Source organism: Coccinella septempunctata, chromosome 3 (assembly GCF_907165205.1).
Source record: "Coccinella septempunctata chromosome 3, icCocSept1.1, whole genome shotgun sequence".
NCBI lineage: Eukaryota > Metazoa > Arthropoda > Insecta > Coleoptera > Coccinellidae > Coccinella > Coccinella septempunctata.
In genome coordinates this window covers 42,022,930-42,041,960 of record NC_058191.1, presented here as the reverse complement: position 1 = coordinate 42,041,960, position 19,031 = coordinate 42,022,930, and the positions used below count along the sequence as shown (strand labels likewise).

General features: G+C 35.6%; 4 protein-coding genes across 4 annotated transcripts; 2 read left to right on the top strand and 2 right to left on the bottom strand.

Moving 5' to 3' along the window:
- Nucleotides 1–2,445: 2,445 nt before the first annotated feature.
- LOC123309014 (chromatin-remodeling complex ATPase chain Iswi) lies at nucleotides 2,446–7,689 on the bottom strand. The gene is made up of 8 exons (XM_044891854.1): nucleotides 7,474–7,689; nucleotides 7,224–7,417; nucleotides 6,767–7,148; nucleotides 5,750–6,523; nucleotides 5,270–5,511; nucleotides 4,976–5,210; nucleotides 3,745–3,987; nucleotides 2,446–3,495 (listed from the first exon to the last, which is right to left on the bottom strand). Exons 1-8 carry the CDS (start codon nucleotides 7,522–7,524, stop codon nucleotides 2,581–2,583), a joined length of 3,036 nt encoding a protein of 1,011 aa, XP_044747789.1. The 5' UTR covers nucleotides 7,525–7,689; the 3' UTR covers nucleotides 2,446–2,580.
- Nucleotides 7,690–7,949: 260 nt separating this feature from the next.
- Nucleotides 7,950–8,731, top strand: LOC123309015 (caltractin-like). Its single transcript, XM_044891855.1, has 2 exons — nucleotides 7,950–8,125; nucleotides 8,200–8,731. The coding sequence occupies exons 1-2, from the start codon at nucleotides 8,123–8,125 to the stop codon at nucleotides 8,719–8,721; spliced, it is 525 nt and encodes a 174-aa protein (XP_044747790.1). The 5' UTR covers nucleotides 7,950–8,122; the 3' UTR covers nucleotides 8,722–8,731.
- Nucleotides 8,732–8,939: 208 nt separating this feature from the next.
- On the bottom strand, nucleotides 8,940–9,875 carry LOC123310439 (ribose-5-phosphate isomerase). The gene has a single exon (XM_044893906.1). The coding sequence runs from the start codon at nucleotides 9,693–9,695 to the stop codon at nucleotides 8,940–8,942; it is 756 nt and encodes a 251-aa protein (XP_044749841.1). The 5' UTR covers nucleotides 9,696–9,875.
- A 1,479-nt stretch (nucleotides 9,876–11,354) lies between these two features.
- LOC123309844 (ETS-related transcription factor Elf-5-like) lies at nucleotides 11,355–18,992 on the top strand. Its single transcript, XM_044893129.1, has 8 exons — nucleotides 11,355–11,796; nucleotides 11,853–11,931; nucleotides 12,452–12,520; nucleotides 15,542–15,850; nucleotides 16,248–16,322; nucleotides 16,437–16,505; nucleotides 17,923–18,118; nucleotides 18,414–18,992. Exons 1-8 carry the CDS (start codon nucleotides 11,749–11,751, stop codon nucleotides 18,517–18,519), a joined length of 951 nt encoding a protein of 316 aa, XP_044749064.1. The 5' UTR covers nucleotides 11,355–11,748; the 3' UTR covers nucleotides 18,520–18,992.
- Nucleotides 18,993–19,031: the final 39 nt, after the last annotated feature.

The following is a 19,031-nucleotide window of genomic DNA, read 5'->3' as shown; positions in this document are numbered from 1 at the left end:
CTCTTTTGTATTGAATTATTCCTTGATATCGCCTTTTTTAGAAGAAATTGTTGATTCGAGGGGGAAGTGGGTTTTGTTCTTTTCAAAAATTAAAAAAGACGAAACATATATTTAAAAAAACATAAAAAACGTTGAAAAGTAAGTTTTAACAAAGTTGAGTAATAAAAAATACTGGTAACATCAAAATGAGACTAAATATCACAACAACAAAACTGGATCAGTGTAAGAGGAATGTGTTGAAGTCTTGGGTTATGTCACAGAACGTAGTTAAACCTTCATTTTTTTGCTCTGTCTGCCATCTGGACTGGAAACTGTATTTTTTCGTTTTCTGTTTGTCTCACTACTGAACATCTCCGTCAACAATCTCTGCTTTTTACTTGAAAATGATTCCGTAATCGACATGATCCTTGTACTTCTTCTTCTGTTGGATGAATCTAAAATTGTAGGATTATTCTCATCCTGAGGCAAATTCGTGAAAGGACTATCATTAGAGTTCTTCAGAAGCTTAGTTCCCTTGCTGGAATTTCTCTGTAAAAAAAGATATTGATCGATTAATTCAGATACCTAACGTCCATCGATATGAAGAGAAAATCAATAAATGTTACGATTTAAATCGACCAAGTCAGGGCAACACAACTCTCCCCTCGACGGAAATATGGCCTTTATTCCATGCCAATAGTCGTTGTCGTTACATAGTAGCGCCATCTGACAGGAACGAGGTCTAACTCAATTCACTCTCAGAGTGAAGATAGCCGCATGTATCCCTTTGCAGAAACCGCATATTGCGATCACCGAGCATACGAGAAGGAGCTTTTTTCTGTATGTTTGTAAACTATTGTTTATTGTGAAGACGCTCTCAACGGTTACACAGTAACAGACAGAGCAATCAATTGAAAATTGGTGCAAAACGAGAGTACTATGAGATAACCACTAATCGTTGGTTTCGAGAAGTGCAGAAGGCTGAGATCTAACATGCTTATCGAGCAAGATGAATGAACGTGATAATGTATCATGAGAGGACAGATTTATAATGAGTAGAACATACCAATGAGAAGTCACGATAAGTGGCAATAAATACCATATGTAAGTAGATGTTGAGATTATGTTGGGCCACGAACTTTGACTAAAAGCAAACCTAAATAGAAACACTTGGGAAGCATGTTGAGATGATTATCAAAAACAATGTTCGAATTTGACGAAGAATTAATATACATTACGTTGGTCTTGAAGAGTGCTAAACTTTACAATTGAATGCAACATTAACAGAGACGGACTGCTTGCAAGTAAGCACGATTAGAACGTCCATCAGAAAAACAGAAATCACAATTGATAAATTATGAGACGTGCAAAACGAGAGTACTGAGAGATAACCACTAATCGTTGGTTTCGAGAAGTGCAGAAGGCTGAGAACTAACATGCTTATTGAGCAAGATGAATGAACGTGATAATGTATCATGAGAGGACAATTTATAATGAGTAGCTCATACCAATGAGAAGTCACTATAAGTGGCAAAAAAATACCATATGTAAGTAGATGTTGAGATTATGTTGGGCCACGAAATTTGACTAAAAGCAAGCGTAAATAGAAACACTCGGCCTTACTTGAATGGACGGTATGTTAGTTCAGTTTAATTATAGGGTCTCATCAAGTATTTACCACATCAAATCCTCAGAATATCAGTAACCAAATTAGCAATGCGAAATAAACAGGTTTCAGGCTGTTCATTTCTATAAATTCGTAGAAGAATCTGGGATAATAAAAAAAAACTCGGTTTCGACTCTTCATTATGAGACGTGCAAAACGAGAGTACTGAGAGATGACCACTAATCGTTGATCTCGAGAAGTACAGAAGGCTGAGAACTAACATGCTTATCTAGCAAGATGAATGAACATGGGAATGTTTCATGAGAGGACAAATTTATGAGTAGATCATACCAATGAGAAGTCACGATAAGTGGCATAAGAATACCATATGTAAAAAGATGTTGAGATTATGTTGGGCCACGAACTTTTACTAAAAGCAAGCGTAAATAGAAGCACTCGGCGTTACTTGAATGGACTCATGTTAGTTCAGTTTAATTATAGAGTCTCATCAAGTATTTACCACATCAAATCAGTATATCAGTAGCCAAATTTCATTCAATTATTAGCCATGCAAAATAAACAGGTCTCAAGCTGTTCAGTTCTATAAATTCGTAGAAGAATCTGGGATATTAAAAAAAAACTCGTTTGCGACTCTTCATTATGAGACGTGCAAAACGAGAGTACTATGAGATAACCACTAATCGTTGGTTTCGAGAAGTGCGGAAGGCTGAGAACTAACATGCTTTTCTAGCACGATGAATGAATGTGAGAATGTTTCATGAGAGGACAAATTTATGAGTAGATCATACCAATGAGAAGTCACGATAAGTGGAATCTGGGAAAATAAAAAAAAAAACCCGTTTGCGCGACTCTTCATTTATTAAAAAATAATAACAAATGTACTCAAGTAAATAAATCTAACACGCTCAGGATCCACAGAATAAATAAATTTCAAATTTGAAGTTTCACAAAATTCAACTAAAACTCGTCAACGTTCACTTTTTCTTCTTCTTCTTTTCCGGCACGCCACCCATCGAATCGTTTTTCCTCTTCTGTCCGGTTTTAGTCGGAACCTGCGTGGGCGTACCGGAAGAAGACGCGACCTTCGGATTCTTCTTCTTCTTCTCGTTCTTCTCCCTCTCTTCCAACTCCGCGTTCTCCCTCTCGATCAGAGTGATCAGAGTGTTACACCTCCTCTGCAGTTCCATCGCCGTTCGCGACTTCAGGAACCAATCGAACCGGAACTGGGGTGAACCCCTGAGCGCAGCCCTCAGTTCTTCGTAGACGTTCTCCCGATCGAAACCCAACTTGTGCAACATGCAGATTAGGAAACGATCTTCCTCTTCCATGTAGTTCTTCCCCTTGTTCGTACCGTAGGAGATGCGGAGTTGGTGGAAGGGGGCCCTATACCTCGCCATTTTAGCCTCTAACGCCCTTTTTATACCAGCCCGTCTCTGGATTTTAGCCTCTCCTCTTTCTATCTGAGCCATGATCTTGTCGATGTCCTGCAGCTCGTGGCAACGCTCCCAGAACACCGCAGAGTATTCCATGACTTCTTCGGGAGTCTTTCCCTCCACCTCCTTTCCTATATTCTCTATATCGTCCCTGCCATACTTCTCGTTGGCCTTTATGAACTGATTGAAGTCCCTCTTGCTCCAGTTCGTGAAACCCTGGGTCAATAGTTGTTCTTTCTCCTGTTGCTCTTCTTCGGTCAACGGTTCGGAGTCGTCGATCTTTCTCTGTTCTTCTTTCTGTTGTTTCGTCGCTTCCGGTCCCAACTCGAAGTTCTTGGGGACCTTATAACCCAGGGACTTTCTGTAGAAGTAGATCTCTTGGTCGAGGAGCTCGAATAGACGAGGCGGGAAAAATTGGAAGTCTTGGACTATTGGCTGTTTTGGCGGTCTTGGTGCCTAAAAACAAGAATCGATGATAAAAACAACTAAAATAGTCAAAGGAATTAGAAACGAAATGAAGAAAGAAATAAGAAACGAAGAAAAATTTCTCTAAAAGCGGAAGAACCCAACAATCAACTTACCAACAAACATAACATAACCTAACCACTCATTCACTGAATGATCGAAAAAAAATTAAAAAACTTACGAAGCTATAAAAGAAAGAAGAAAAGCGAAAGAAAAAGAAGTAACTAAAAATTATCTTACCTTCGGCGCTTTCGGTTCAGACACTCTCAGAGCCTCCCTGAAATAAGCGTCCACTGCGTAATTAGCTTTCCTCTCTCGTTTAGGGGGTTCGATCCATGTGTTCAAACCGATCGATTTCTGTTTTTCCCTGTAATCCTCGCCTTCGAAATGGTACACCGTCGAGTGTTCGTTGGGCGTGTCCACGGTGAAGTTACGTAGAGAGGACTCGCCTAAGGAGTCCAACTTCTGCTTCATTTCTTGCGTCTGTAGAATAAACGACGTTGGTGAGTACCACGATCACCGGACAGATTAGTTTAATTTGGACCGGACTGTTCGCCAAGCACCTTTATATCCTTCGCGAACTCACATAAAACACTCGAGTTTGGAGTCGGAAAAAAAAAGCGAACTTTGGTTCGTACACTCAATTTGTATCAACCCTGTAACCGTGATGACAGCAACCCCCAAAATCCCAAAAGGAAAAAGGCTGAGTGACACTTTGTTTCAAAGGTGATTCTATTGCCTTTTCGAAAATGCCATACACTTGACCTTTTCATTGGTACTCGCGAAAAAAATAGAACAGTTACGACAGTAAGAGCTGCAATGAAACATGAGAATAATGAAAAAAATTTTTACTATAAAAATTTTAAAACTGTTGTCCATTCTGTGGAGAAAAATATAAACTATTTTCAAATGCGGCCGTTACGTTTCAACTTGAATTTCCGGCATGCTCTGCGTATTCTTACTTTCAATTCTTCTTCATTTTGGGGCTATGTTTTACACACAATCGACTTTGAATGTCCGCAGTGGAAAAAATCTAAAGGTGTCAAGTCTGGGGAGAATGGCGGCCATTCAATCGGCCTTCTATGTGGTGTTCTACATCGATCGGACACTGAACACTGTTTTAAGCCACGTTATCAATTAATTTCACTTTATTAGGTTAATAGATTGAAATTTATTGACATCTTCGAGTGTTTCACGTTTTGAAATATTTTAACATAACGTTAAAAATCAGTAGAAGGCGGGAAATGGCCAAAATCTGGCAACATCCGACTATTTACTTCAAATGTCATAACATTTCTATGTTTGATTCTTCGTGGAAGGGATACACCGGTGAGTTGATAGAACAGCCTTCAAGTTAGGTTAGGTACATAGAACTTTGAAATAAAAACAATTCCATATGTCGAAAACGCAAGAATTAGTTCGAAAATCCGCATTTAAAAAAATGAAAATTGTTCGAATTTTGATCACTCACCTTTTCTTCTCCTCTTTGCAAGATGGTATCGATATCATCGTCCGTTATTTCAGAGTCCTTAGAAGCAAACACGTGATTTGCACCGTGTCTGATCATGTTCAGCATCTCGTCTTTGTTCAAACTTTGCGCTTTGGAATCTTGCAGTCTTCCTTGCTGTATCACGAGTTTATCCAGGCGAAGTTTGATCTCAGCCCTTTCTACGATTTTTTCTTCGACAGTGTTTTCAGTAATGAACCTAAAACAGCAAATTATCATCAAAACTTCGTACATGGTTAAAACCAAAAAGAAACCAACCTAAACACTCTCACTTGCTTCTTCTGACCGATACGATGGGCCCTGTCCATGGCCTGGAGGTCCATCTGCGGGTTCCAATCAGAATCGTATATAATGACGACGTCGGCAGTGGCTAAATTGATACCCAAACCACCCGCACGAGTCGACAACATGAAAATGAATTTTTTGCTGTTGGGCTCATTGTACTCGTTGATCTGCCTCTGTCTGTCTTCGTGGGGCGTTTGACCGTCCAAACGGCAATACTTGAAAAAACACATTGAAAATCAAGACGATATTCGAGTCAAAATGTTCATAAAACTTAATTTTACGTAGAATCGGTATTCATAACATAATAAAAACAATATCTATTGATTTTTCTGTGGTTTTGACTGCATAACCTAGAAACATCCGACAGAGTTGTCAAAATTCAGGAGTGCCAACCAAGACTGTCAAAAAACGTCATAACTTAACCATAGATTCAGGAATTGCCGCAAAACTCACCTGATACTGTCTCCAATGGCAATAATCCTCCAATATATCTAACATCCTGGTCATTTGAGAGAATATAAGAACCCTGGACTCCTGTTCTTGCAACTTCGGTAAAAGTTTATCTAATATCACCATTTTACCGCAATTATAAACCAAATGTTCATCGGTTGTGTAGGGCGGTCCAGGTTCGGCTCCATCGAACAAATATGGGTGATTGGTACATTTCCTCAGTTGCATAAGAATGTTTTGAAGCCTCATTTTTTCTACTTTTCCAGCTCCGTTAACAACGTCGATGTCTTTCATCAGTACCTTCGTGTACCATTCTCTTTGCATCTTACTTAAACCTACGTAAACTTTTATTTCCTTCTTTGGCTTCAACCTTTTCTCCACTTCAGACTTCAACCTTCTGAGCAAGAAAGGCTTGAGCACAGCATGTAAACGTTCAATGAGTTGGTTATCGCCCAAACATTGATTGGTATTGAACCAAGCATCGAAATCCTCAGACGAATTGAAAACGTCCGGTAATAAGAAATTTAACAGGGCCCACAACTCGTGGAGGTTGTTTTGTAGGGGAGTACCTGTCAGCAGTAAACGATTCGTCGTTTTAAATTCCCTGAGATATTCTGACAGTTTAGATTTTTCATTTTTAATACGGTGAGCTTCGTCGATTACCATGTATCGCCAGTTGAACTTTTTGAACACAGATTTTTCTTTCAAGACCATTTCGTAAGATGTGACACAAACATCCCACTCCCCCGGCATCATTACATCTCGAATGAGCGCATTCTGAAAATATTACAGTTATACGAAGCCTCAACTTCACACACAGTGATCGATTACATAAATCAGAGGAATACAAGTATTGGATCACATCAAAAAATCAATTGATTATTCTATGGTTTAACCTGACTTAACCTAAAAAACCCAACAAACTTGTCAAAATTCATGGAAAAAATTTAAAAAAACATGGAATCCCCAAAACTAACACCTTGACAGAGTTGACACTTATACCAATATAAACAAACTCACTCTTTCTTCCTGGAGACCAATAAGACACACAGTGCGCAGAGAAGGACACCATTTTTCAAATTCGTTCATCCAATTCTGCAATGTAGATTTGGGAACGATAACTATGTGAGGCCCAGGGATGTTTTTGTAATGCTTCATAAAACCTAGGAGGGAGATGGTCTGTAATGTTTTACCAAGACCCATCTCATCAGCTAATATTCCGTTGATTCCATTTTCATACAAAGAAACCATCCAATTCAGACCTCTAACTTGATAATCCCTCATTTCACCATTTTTTATATAAAAAGGCGAAGCATCAAAACGAACTGTAGGTTTAGCTTTGGTATTTGTTTCAGCTAAAAGTTCTTCATCTTCTTCTTGTTCTGTCTTACGATGACGATGACTAAAAGACAATAAATATTAAAAACACACCCAATAAATTCACAAACAATATTGAAACATTGAACAGATTAATTACTCGTTAACGGTATCTGGTTCCTTGATCTTCTTGGGTCGTCCAGATTTAACCTTGGAAGGTGTTTTATTCTGGTTCATAAAATGGGAAAAAATCTCTGTTTGTTTCAACAAATAATCAAATCTCCGTCCACGATCCGTTTCAATTTTCGTATCGAAATCTTCGCCTTTAGATGCCGTGTCCGACGAAGACGCACTCTAAAATTTTTGAGAAAGGATTAAAAATGTGCTGTTCAAATTTCGAACAAACATACCGAATTTTCTCCCATTTCAGGATGTTCAATAGGTTCCTCTGTAGTAGACATCCTTACAGATATATGTCACACATTAACAACTAAACACGAACAGCTCGTCAGCTAATAAATCGAATATTTCACAGTGTGAGAAACATTAAACTAATTTATTGATATGAACCGGCAAATTTTGCAATAACACAAGGCAAAACGACCAGCTAAGCTTCTGTAATGGCTCCACTAGAAAATCTATGCTCTACAATTTTAACGGATGACAATTTGGCGCGTTTCTGGACAACGCGTGCGCCATTATTTTGAAGTGTTTTTCGGCCTTTGAAATTACTAGATTTTAGCCAAATGTCTGATTATGAATATAATTGTTGTGAATCGTAATGGCTGAATTACTTTTCGACTTTTTCTGCACTTCATCAATAAACCCCACACTCAGAACAAAATTATCGATATTCTCATTTTAATGACATATGACACATACGTCAACATTTTGTTGTGATAGATTTGAAAAATTCTAATCAATTGCGAATTGAAAAACCATGGAAACTAAATCATAATTTATTATTATTGAACCTGTAAGGTACAAATAGAAAAAAAAATTAGCAGCCAAAATTTGATAAGTTAATTAGACTAGCGAAATAAGAAATATCACATAAATATGGTTAGTACCAAGTGCGCTTTCAAATTAAGTTATGTCTGTTAAGTGTTCATTTTTACTGATAATATACATTTAAGTCTTCAGGATCATCTACCTATAAAAAGAAACCTGGCAGTGGCTCGTACAAAAAATCAGGAGGATTAAAGCTTGAACTGAACGAAGAGCAAAAAAATGATATTAGGGAAGCGTTCGATCTTTTTGATAACGATAACTGCGGTAAAATCGAAAGCAAGGACTTGAAAGTTGCTATGAGAGCTCTAGGATTTGAGCCCAAGAAAGAAGAAATTAAAAAAATGATCTCTGAGATTGATAAGGATTGTACGGGTAAAATTTCATTTGAGGATTTCCTTGAACTCATGGCAGTAAAAATGTCTGAAAAAGATTCCAAAGAAGAAATATTGAAAGCTTTCAGACTCTTTGATGATGATGATACGGGTAAAATAACGTTCAAGAATCTCAAACGTGTTGCTAAGGAACTTGGGGAAAATCTGACAGATGAGGAATTACAAGAAATGTTGGATGAAGCAGATGTCAATGGTGATGGAGAAATAAGCCAAGAAGAGTTCTTAAGGGTTATGAAGAAAACTAGTTTGTACTAAAGCATTCTATTTCTATTTTTTCCACTGATTGTTCCACCTAGTGATTGTTTCTTTGTTAATTAAACTGTATTTTTAATGAAGTGGTTATGTTCACCATATAAAAAATTATCAAGATCTGATTGTCTCTGGTTATTTGGTAATGAAATGACAAAACAACTCAAAGAGGGGATCATAAAAATATATAAATTAAATATATAGGTGTATAAAACTTTGTATTTTCACTTCCGATTGTGCCAATTTTTCTTTACTCTTTTTTCTACCAAACCATCTACAAGTCCAAAATAAACTCTCGCAGCCATATCAATGAATAAACCTGTCTCGACGATCCCAGGCATTTGCTGAAGCTGTTGGTTCGTTTTCTCCCAATCAAATTTATCATCAAAAACAAACCAGTCCAGAATGAAATTACCATTATCTGTAACTACTGGACCTGCTTTGGCTTGTGCCATCCTGAGCAGAACTGTCCCTCCAAATTGTTTTTTTATTTTGTTCATAACAGGATAGTAGCACATAGGTACGACTTCCAAAGGTATGCCCTTCTTGTATTTCTCTCCAAGATAAGTTGAATCTTTGGTATAATCAGCAACAATAACTAGAGTTTTAGCGCAACTTGCAACGATCTTTTCCTGTAGCAAACAGCCCCCGCCACCTTTGATCAAATTTAATTTTTCATCAACTTCATCTGCTCCATCGAAACAAATGTCCAGTTCTGGGTTTGTTTCTAGATCGGTCAGATTCAGATTGTGCTTATGGATCAATTGTTTCGCCTGAAAAGATGTAGGAACGCATTTTATGTTCCAGCTGAGATCCTTCACTACTTCTGCTATACGTTCAACGGCATAAACAATGGTGGATCCACTTCCTATGCCGACAACTGTGTTATTTACCAACAAATCGTCCACTGCTCTTCTACTTGCGACCCTTTTTGCACTTTCCAAACTCATCGTAACAAATTTTCTACAAAAAAGAAACATACAGTGAACTGAATATGATTTATTTCGAGAGCAAGTCACTATAATTCAATACACGTTGAAATGAAATAGATAACAAACACAGATTACAGTAATCTGTGATAACAAAACTCTGCGCCGATAAGCGAGCGAGTTTAATATGTCCAATTTATTTCATCTCAAATTTGAATAAAGCAAAGAAACTAAAAAAACAGAAACTCAGAAAGGTTAATGAATTAGGGATGTCACATTTCAACGAGTTGAGGGCGATAAACGAGAAAGCTACATTGTCGTTTTTGAAGACTGGGCACTCAAATTGATGAATTCAGGAAGTAAAGCCGCATTCACAATCAATTAGCGGGCCGAAGTGCACTTCGGCACGAAATTTACCATTCGCAATAATCTTGGAACCAAATACTCAAATGAATCAAAAATGTAACTGATCTAAACATAAGCATCAGCATCATCTCTAGCCGGCACGAAATTCCTTGCCGAAGTGATAGTTTGCAACTTGCAAGAAATTTTGTCTTGAATTTCATTGTGAATGGTAACGGAGAACGCCATCTGCTAAGCTTCCGTGCCGAAGTGCACTTCGGCCCGTGAATTGATTGTGAATGTACCTTAATTGATCTTTGATTAGGATAAAATCCAGATAATACCACTAAAATGGCACAATAAATGGTCTGGAATCAACAAGCCTTCACCAGATACGTTTTACTCAAATATTCGAAAGGTTTCTTAACTTGACTCGTTGAAAACAGGAATGTGTCGCAGAGCATTACGGTACAATTGCGCATCCACCATATTATCCATCCATATTATCATGTGTTGAACACTCAAATATTGTATGAAGACTACCTACTGTACTGTAGTTTTTATACAATGCTATTTGTCCTAGGGTTGTAAGGTAGAAAACTACGTTTGTCGAGAAGGAAAATAAAATATAGAATTTATATACTTAAACAGTGAACATATACAGGTACATTTTTTCAACTCGGATGTGGGCACATGAATTAAGAGCAAAGTCCATATTCTCGCTATTTACTATTAGACAATATTTTCTTATGAGTAGTTTCCAAGAATGATCGAAGAGTTCCTCATTCATTCCATACTGAGTGTTGGAGAAGGGTATAATTGTTTTTTTTTTATGGCAACCTTAACTCTACCTACTCGCGATAAGTGTCCTAAGTTAAAAAGTGAAAATGGACCTTATCGAAGATATGAATTACCTACTTGATTTCTTGAAACCGAAATAATTTAGTTTCCAAGCATTTATCGATATCATAGATGCTCAATTCTCATATAGCAAGAAGAGAACAGTTTTCGTTTTATGAAAAAAGAAACATCCAGAGAACGATTCAAAATTAAGGTGCCTTTGTAATAAATTCGGTTTGACAATTCGGAAGAACAATTGCATAAATATGATGTTCATATTTCACATTGAATGTTCATTTCTCACTAGTAAGTTTTTGTTTTATACTCGTGAAAAATGAGTTAAATTCCAAGCTTTTTCGTGCTCGATTTTTAATTTCGATCGAATCGTTTCAACGAAAATTCTCATACAATAAATAAGTAAGAAACTATAGAGGCGCTATCGACACAAAAATAAAAGTTCCAAGCGATAAGTTCAAATACCTATTTATTTCCTGGTTGAATCCAAATCAGCATTTGTGGTTATTGGAAAATGGTTGAAAATCAAACTATACGTTTTATCTATTTGCGGTTTCGCACTACTATTAGAGCAAGATGGAGAAGTACCGATGAAAAATCCAGTCCCACATTTCGGGGCAATTTTTTTCTTCATATTCGCCTCCTGACCCAATCTAGCTTCTATCTGTTTACACGCCAGAAAGTCTAGATAAGTGACAAACTCACTCTGAGGTCGCTTCCCAAGAAGATTCCCATTTTAGTGACACCTATCTGGTCGTGATGTCATTGATAAGTCTTATCGTTACTTTTTGAAAAGAAAGAACATATAATAATTGTTTGAAATTGCCGCTGCATAAAGTGACAGACCGCAGCAAGAATAAGGCGTCAAAAAGTTTTGTTGAAACATTAATTGGTGAAATTCGAAAAAATGTATTCTCTAATGGGGGCCAATAACTATTATGAGGGGGACACTAACGTGAGTTGATTCTGCGTGCGTTTTGCGAATTATGGTTTCAATTTTGTTTTTTTTAGAGCTTCGATAATTATTTTTATTATAATGAGGATTTTCAAGCTAACATGAATAGTGATTGGTCATACCTGAATGATATAGGTGAGTCGAAATTATGTATATTTATAACTTCACCACTTTTCCTTAAACTTTGCTTTCTAAAAAATACTAGAAAGAAGTTATGAGCAGAAGAATTTTTGTATTCAGTACGAAATTCAATGTCTAGAAAGCTGTGAGTTATTTAATTCCTTCCTGAAATTAATCCAAAAGTTTGTAATTATTCGTAATGCATCTTTAATTAAATTAGACTTGTCTCAATTTTTATTCTGGTTGAAAATTGGGTAATGATTTAGAATCTCTTCTTCGAAAGAGTTCGAAAGTTGATAGTGAAATCCCTGAATCATTTGAATAAAAAAAATTGTGAAAATTGGTAAAAATGCATAATTGAACTAAAACTAAAGAACTGAGTTTTACATGAGTTTCACTGACGATGTGTTTTACCAACACACGAGTTTCGCTCTATCATAATAGCTTCTTCCAGGTTTGTGAAGATATAAATTGTAGTACCTATTTCGATATTGGTTTAACTTAAAGACCTCTCAAGAAGAATTTGATTTGACAGGTAACAATTACATGTCAAAGCCGCGACCAGATACCATACCAGAATGGATAACACATGTCGAGCATATGAGTAAGTACATTTTTTCATACCTATTTTAACCTTTTCAAATATTCTGGACAGAATTACAAGACGTGAAGAAATCTGCAAGCATTTTTATCGCATTAGTTGATTTCCCTTGCTGTCGCACTTCAATTTGATCAGCCTGTATATAGTTGGGTATCTTTTTTGAGAGTGAGTGTATCAAATGAAGAAAAATTGCAGTAGTTTTCAACTTTGCTTCTTTACAAAAGTTGAAATTCGAGGAACCATGAAGATTCGTAACTTATATTTGAGAAATCCTTCGTGAAAGTTGCAGCACAGAATGATCCATGGAGGTATAGGAAAGAATAACTTCCTTTACCAGCAGTTTTTTTAACGCACCAGAATTTTTCGGATTTTTTAGTGTTTATATAGGGAAATTTAAGGTCAAGATGAATAAATAGCTGACCTGAAAACCTGAAAACGGATTATTTCTGAAAGATTTGAAAGGATATCAAGAGAAAGTTGTACAGAGTACTATTTTGATACGTATCACTATAATAAATAAAAAAATAGGCCCAGAAAAGAGTAACTCGCCCCTTGAAAAATACCTACCTTTATAAATCAGAAGAATCGAAGAAGCATAAGCAGTCATGCAGGAAAAACCCATTATCGTTATGTCCTTTTTAAGAGTTGTATAGTTGCACCCTTAATGAGAGGAGTCGTTTATGAATTTATTAGACAAATCTCCTAGTTTTTTATTTTTATCGACCCTAGAAATATTGCTCGACATTTCCAATTCAACTTCTTTGTATTTTAATATTTAATTTGTTTTATTTTTTGCTGTTTTTGTGGTCTGAAAAAAAATCAACATTGTGTGCAGACAATAAATGACAAAATTTGCAAGAAGTTAATATTTTTCAATGTGTTTATCACATATATTAAACTACTCTTCTTACTTCTCTTCTTTTTGGTACTTTTTAATGATGTTTTTTATAATTTATCAATTTTTTTCCCAATTTTTTCTACCTGGGCGAAAACGTGAATTGGCCTCCAGTATTCCCATAAATCGTTTCAATTGTGCAATAATTACGAAAGACCGGCCAAGAGCTGGGCATCTTGCCGGATGCCCGATACCGAAATTAGATACAGAAGAGATAAAGCTGTTAAAACCGTAACCGCAAGAAGTTCTTATTGTCTTTCTGATAGATAAAATAACCTTTCAATAACCAACCGCCTGACTTGGGGTCTGTATACGGAAAATCGGCAAACTGAGGGAGTATTCGTTTATTATCAGCGATTTCCGATATTATTTATTATTGTCGAAAACCGCAAAACTGTTCATGCATGCATGAGAACCCATTGCCATTGGCATGGGAATTTGGGCATTTCCCATGGACGCCGGTAACTATACTGTCGACACAAACAGGGGTTGAACGATAAGTGATTAATGTAGATTAAGAAAATTGTACCCCTACCATACCCCTACACCCCACAAAGTCCGGAAAAAGAATGTTAGGTATTTCATTCAAAAACATGTATGTCGAACTCACAAACTCGAAATAATAATTATACAGGATACAAGACTAATTAGTCTTTGACTCGTACGAATATTTCAACAGTAGATTCTTGAGGTCAAAAGAAACACTTTTTTCCTTTACCATTTTATCCGAATCGACCCGGTTCAAAAGATACAGGCTGTTGAAAAACCATAAAAAAAAATTATTTTGAGTTCTATCTCACGAACGGTTTTATCGAATGAAATGAATTTCGGAATATAGTTTTTCATTCATTTGATGATTCTTTTTCGAACACAAGATATCACCCACGTCTTCCAGTTCTCTCATTATGATCATTACATACCATAAAAATACCAAAAATTCAAAGAACCCAAATCTTGATACTAAGTTGGACGCTATCTAATAATCTAATGAATATTTGAACGTTTTGTAAAATAAAAGTATTCTTCATATTTTCTCGTATTATGTGCCGTTTTCAAATAATTTGACGTTCAAAAATTAAAAAATATCTGTGAAGTTTGAAAATTTTGGTACTTTGGCTGAATTCAACTCTGAAAGATCCGCAATTGTGTAGTGTCACAGATTTAGCTAGTTATTCTGGAGGTAATTTTGTTTTTCCAGGGGTGGTACAGCTCATTATGAAAACTTGAAATGGCTATATCTTTTCATTAGGGATGAATCGAAGAAAACGGTATAAAAAAAGTGTTTCGTTTTACCTCAATAATCTACTGTTGAAAAATTTGTATGAGTCAAAGACTCACCCTGTTTTTTACAATATTGACTTTCCAAGTCCACAAATTCGAGAAATTAATTATATATAGAGAGTATCAAAATTCAATACAATAATTTTAGGGTTATATTCCTCAGTAATTTTAAGTCAAAAAATTCATACAAATGTATGTGTGCAATATAGCTTAGTAAGAGGTGTTACAAGTTTGATTTTTTTTTAATGGAAGGTTGTAACTTGAGTATAGGGAAGTATTTTCAGCATCAATGTCAAAATACGTTCTTTTACTAATAAATTAAAATGATTAAAAGCAAAAGAAAGGCACATACCTACTACGTTTTCAATTTTGATACAGCCTTCCGTTTAGCAGCAATTTTTTCGAAATTGGTTAGAGATACCAAAAAAATCAAGAATTCATGAAATTTGCGAACGACACAAGGAATAGTTCTGTAATCTACCAGTAACTCACGTTAAAAAATTAAATAAAGGGTGAACTACCCGTGAAAAAATATCACCCTGCAGATGTTTAGTATTATTCGACATGCCAGATTATGTAGGACCTTTAGCTCAGTGAATGATTCAAATTTGAGCCAAATATGTCAGAAACTGCAAAAGCTTTAGAGAAGAAACTAAAAAAAATTCAACTTTTAACACCCTGTAGCTCAGTAGGCATTTGCGGTACTATGTTTATAAAAATTATTTTTCCCCATATTTTCAACCGTTGAAATCCAAATAAAAAAATCAAATTTTTATTTCATTTTTTACTGAACCTTGTTCCACACAACGATTGGTCAATGGCACATAGATAAATGTTCTCATCTTCAGATCTTTTCAACGAAAATGTCACCAACGAAAAACCGACATATGTCGACAATCCCGACTCTACAATCCAGAGAACTTGGCAGGGAAAACCCATGGAAGACTGGACTAACGACGAGGTTCTGGACTTTATCACGTCAGAGCTACTTCTAGAATGTTACGAAAATTCTCCGGAAAAATCGCAAAGATTCAGATGCATCTCCGGTTACATTTTTCAACAGCTGACTGAGGAACATTGCAAGGAGTTGTCCGGATCTAAGGATGTTGGGGAACTCATATACAGGGCGAAGAACATGTATCTCACTCAACAAATTGGTGAGTTGTTTGGCGAGGGTATTTCCGTTTTGGCTTATGAACAGAAATGGCACAAAATTCCAAGGGATGAAATTCTCGTTTTTTAAAGATCCAGAGATGTGTAGTATCACAGATTTAGCTATAATTTTGAAGGATATTTTGTTTTTCCAGAGGTGGCACAGAACATTATGAAAACTTGAAATGGCATAGGAAAAAAGTGTTTTTTTGACCTCAAGAAAATACTGTTAAAATATTTGTACGAGTCAAAGTCTTAGCCTGTATGAATCACAGTTAATTTGAGTAAATCATGGCTCAAAATCTTCAGTTCATTACATTTCTCTGATTCCCGTGAAAACTGTGCTAATTCTCTGAGTTACATTTGGATAATCTGAAATCACAGTTCTTAATTTTTTTTCAGGTAATAGATTCGAAAATTGTACTAGTCATTGGAATCATGATAACAACTGCATCATATCATATCCGGTCAAGCTAGGTATGTAAAATGTGTGTATTATTGTATGATTCTATTATAAGGGAATAAAGATTTTACTGAGAGTTTCTCAATGGTATGTGACAGGATTTTGAATTTCTTTAAATTTTTCTGCAGAAGGCGATGTTATTCAAGCAAGACGACCAGGAAGACCTAGATCAGTAAGCACAATAAGGAGAAAAACACGTAAGTTAAAAACCCTTAAAATTTTCACATGAAAAATCTATATTTTCTATGTTTCCGATGTACCTACATAATCCATAGTTCACCACCAAATGAGAACTGAGAAAAAAACTCTGTTATGTTAATCAGCAACTTTTTCATACTGTACTTAGTTCAAGATTCGAAATCATCATGAATCTTTAAAATTTCTGGGTGGGTTTGATTTTTTTCAGTAGGCATCTCGATCTTCTACCAAAATATTCAGCACTGTCAATACTTTTTTGGATGTTGACACTCCGTTTACAACGAATCTATCGATTTATCTATGAAACGGTACATATTAATATGCATCTTAAATATTTGTTCGTTGAATTTCAAGTAAGCCCGAACTTAACCTTGGCTGATATAATTTCAACGATGATGTTTAGTTACGTTTGAATACAAATATTTTATTTGCATTTTTCTGATCTTGAACTACGATGACATGGCTCCGGATTGTCTAGCAAATTCTAGTTTTACGCCCGATCTCAAAAACGTGCGAATATTTCATAAGATATCAGATCCCCAATTCCCATATTATCATACTGTGCCTTATTAATTTAAACAATGAAATACATAATGTATAACGTTGATGAAAATCCACATTCATTCTCGGGTATCTTATTTAGATGTTAGTTTATCAACAAAGACAAAAAATTTGGGGTGGAACAATTAGACAATGAATGTGCTTAATCCAATTAATTAATTCCTCAAACAATTTCGTCGAACCACTTTATCATTTGGAAATTAGTATCAGTTCCGTTATCTATTTATTCGCCACATTGAAGAACTTTAGTAAGTCTTCTTCCAAAGGATTTACATTTGGTTTGACTTCCGGCGTAGAAATAGATAGTTGGGTGTTCGAATACTTGATGAAGATTACCGCTAGATTACGTAATAGGAATGAAAAACTGACAGCAGTTTTTATTGAATGAACAGCCTTCAGCGAATCAGAACACATTTTCATCCAATAATTGACCACAACAAACTAAAAGTTTCTAATAGTCACAGAAATTTGAGAAAAGGATTGGGAGATTCTTATCACAAATTGAACAAAGATTCAAAACTGATATTAAGTTCGAAATATCGCAGTAGGGTAGCAGTTTTTTCAAAAATTGAGATGCAGATGAAAATATTAATTGCTTGTCGAAAAAGGCACCATAATTACCACTTAAAACCCACCGAATTTCGTTTGTATGTATCAATGTATCGACTAGTTTCAGAAGTTTACAGCACTTATTTACTTACACCCTGTATAACTACCAGACTATGCAATTTCTGGAAGTTTACATGATTAAGACTCAAGATTTGTGAGAGAAGCTCTAGAGCTGAAAACACAGAAATTTTTTCGAATAATTTTAAAAATAATAGCACCTTTTGATAGAGGTTTGATTTGTTCCAGAAAAGAGATCTGAAAAATTGTGGGAGTTCATAATAAATCTCCTCAAGAATTCTAAAACCTGCCCAGATCTGATCAAATGGGAAGATTTTGAAGAGGGTACCTTCAAATTCGTCCAAAGTGAAAAAGTAGCTCAGCTTTGGGGGGCCAGAAAGAAAAATGGCAATATGAACTACGAGAAATTCAGCAGAGCACTAAGGTAAGTTTACTTCATGTGCAGAATATGATCGAAACAAATATAATAATAACGAAAATCTGCAATAAATCTTATACACTGTATTCTTTCGTTGTTTTTCTATTAAACTCTTCATTCTTTCCTGAAAAAAAAACAAGAATATCAACTTATTATTCTCTGATATCTGATTTCTTCGTTCAATGAAAAAAATTTGAAATACAAAATAACTATCCAGTTTCTCAGGACTTAAACGTTAATCATCAGATCCCTTCCCATCTCTCGATTGGTCACGTTTTGAAATTGAAATATATTTTTACAGGTATTACTACAAAAGCAAAATCCTTCAAGCTGTGCCTGGAAAGAGGCTGGTCTACAAATTCGGCCCACAAGCCAAAGGCTGGAGGATAGCCACCCCTTTATACTAAGAACTATTCATCTACCTACCAGAGGTCCCAACTAATTCCTATTCAGTTCAGGATAGATTCAAATCCTCCCTGAATGCCTTGGCCAACCTTCACTAGGATCAGTAATAGTCACTGATTAAACAGAAGAAATTTTTAATATACTCGCAATCTAATTTATTGATTCAATGGAGTCTCTCATCAAGGTAATGTTAAAAATTAGGGAGATAATGACTAGGTATTTATTTTATTGACGATGTGAATGCATTTGAAGATATGGTAGAGCGATGTATGTAGCTTTAAATCGGAGTGTTGGATACATTTCTTGGATTCCATATCTCAGATTCATCTGATTAAATCGAATCTTGTATTTATGTTTTATTAGGATAATATTTGTGGTAGATAATCGTTGAATAGTCATAGGTGTTTATCTGTAATTAGGTAGTTTGTTTTTAAATGTTGTAGTGTTTACAGATGAAATATACTCATGTGTTTAATTTTGTTTTTTTTTCGAGATTGAATACCTCAGTGATGAA

What these genes read in the sequence shown, in the direction of transcription:
- LOC123309014 (XM_044891854.1), bottom strand. Translation starts at nt 7,524, where the DNA reads ATGTCTACTACAGAGGAACCTATTGAACATCCTGAAATGGGAGAAAAT. An exon ending in GAACCAGATACCGTTAACGA is followed by an intron (nt 7,149 to 7,223) that starts GTAATTAATCTG and finishes ATTGTCTTTTAG; the next exon opens with TCATCGTCATCGTAAGACAG. An exon ending in TTGGTCTCCAGGAAGAAAGA is followed by an intron (nt 6,524 to 6,766) that starts GTGAGTTTGTTT and finishes TAATATTTTCAG; the next exon opens with AATGCGCTCATTCGAGATGT.
- LOC123310439 (XM_044893906.1), bottom strand. Translation starts at nt 9,695, where the DNA reads ATGTTTCTTTTTTGTAGAAAATTTGTTACGATGAGTTTGGAAAGTGCA.
- LOC123309844 (XM_044893129.1), top strand. Translation starts at nt 11,749, where the DNA reads ATGTATTCTCTAATGGGGGCCAATAACTATTATGAGGGGGACACTAAC. An exon ending in AACACATGTCGAGCATATGA is followed by an intron (nt 12,521 to 15,541) that starts GTAAGTACATTT and finishes TCTCATCTTCAG; the next exon opens with ATCTTTTCAACGAAAATGTC. An exon ending in ATCATATCCGGTCAAGCTAG is followed by an intron (nt 16,323 to 16,436) that starts GTATGTAAAATG and finishes ATTTTTCTGCAG; the next exon opens with AAGGCGATGTTATTCAAGCA.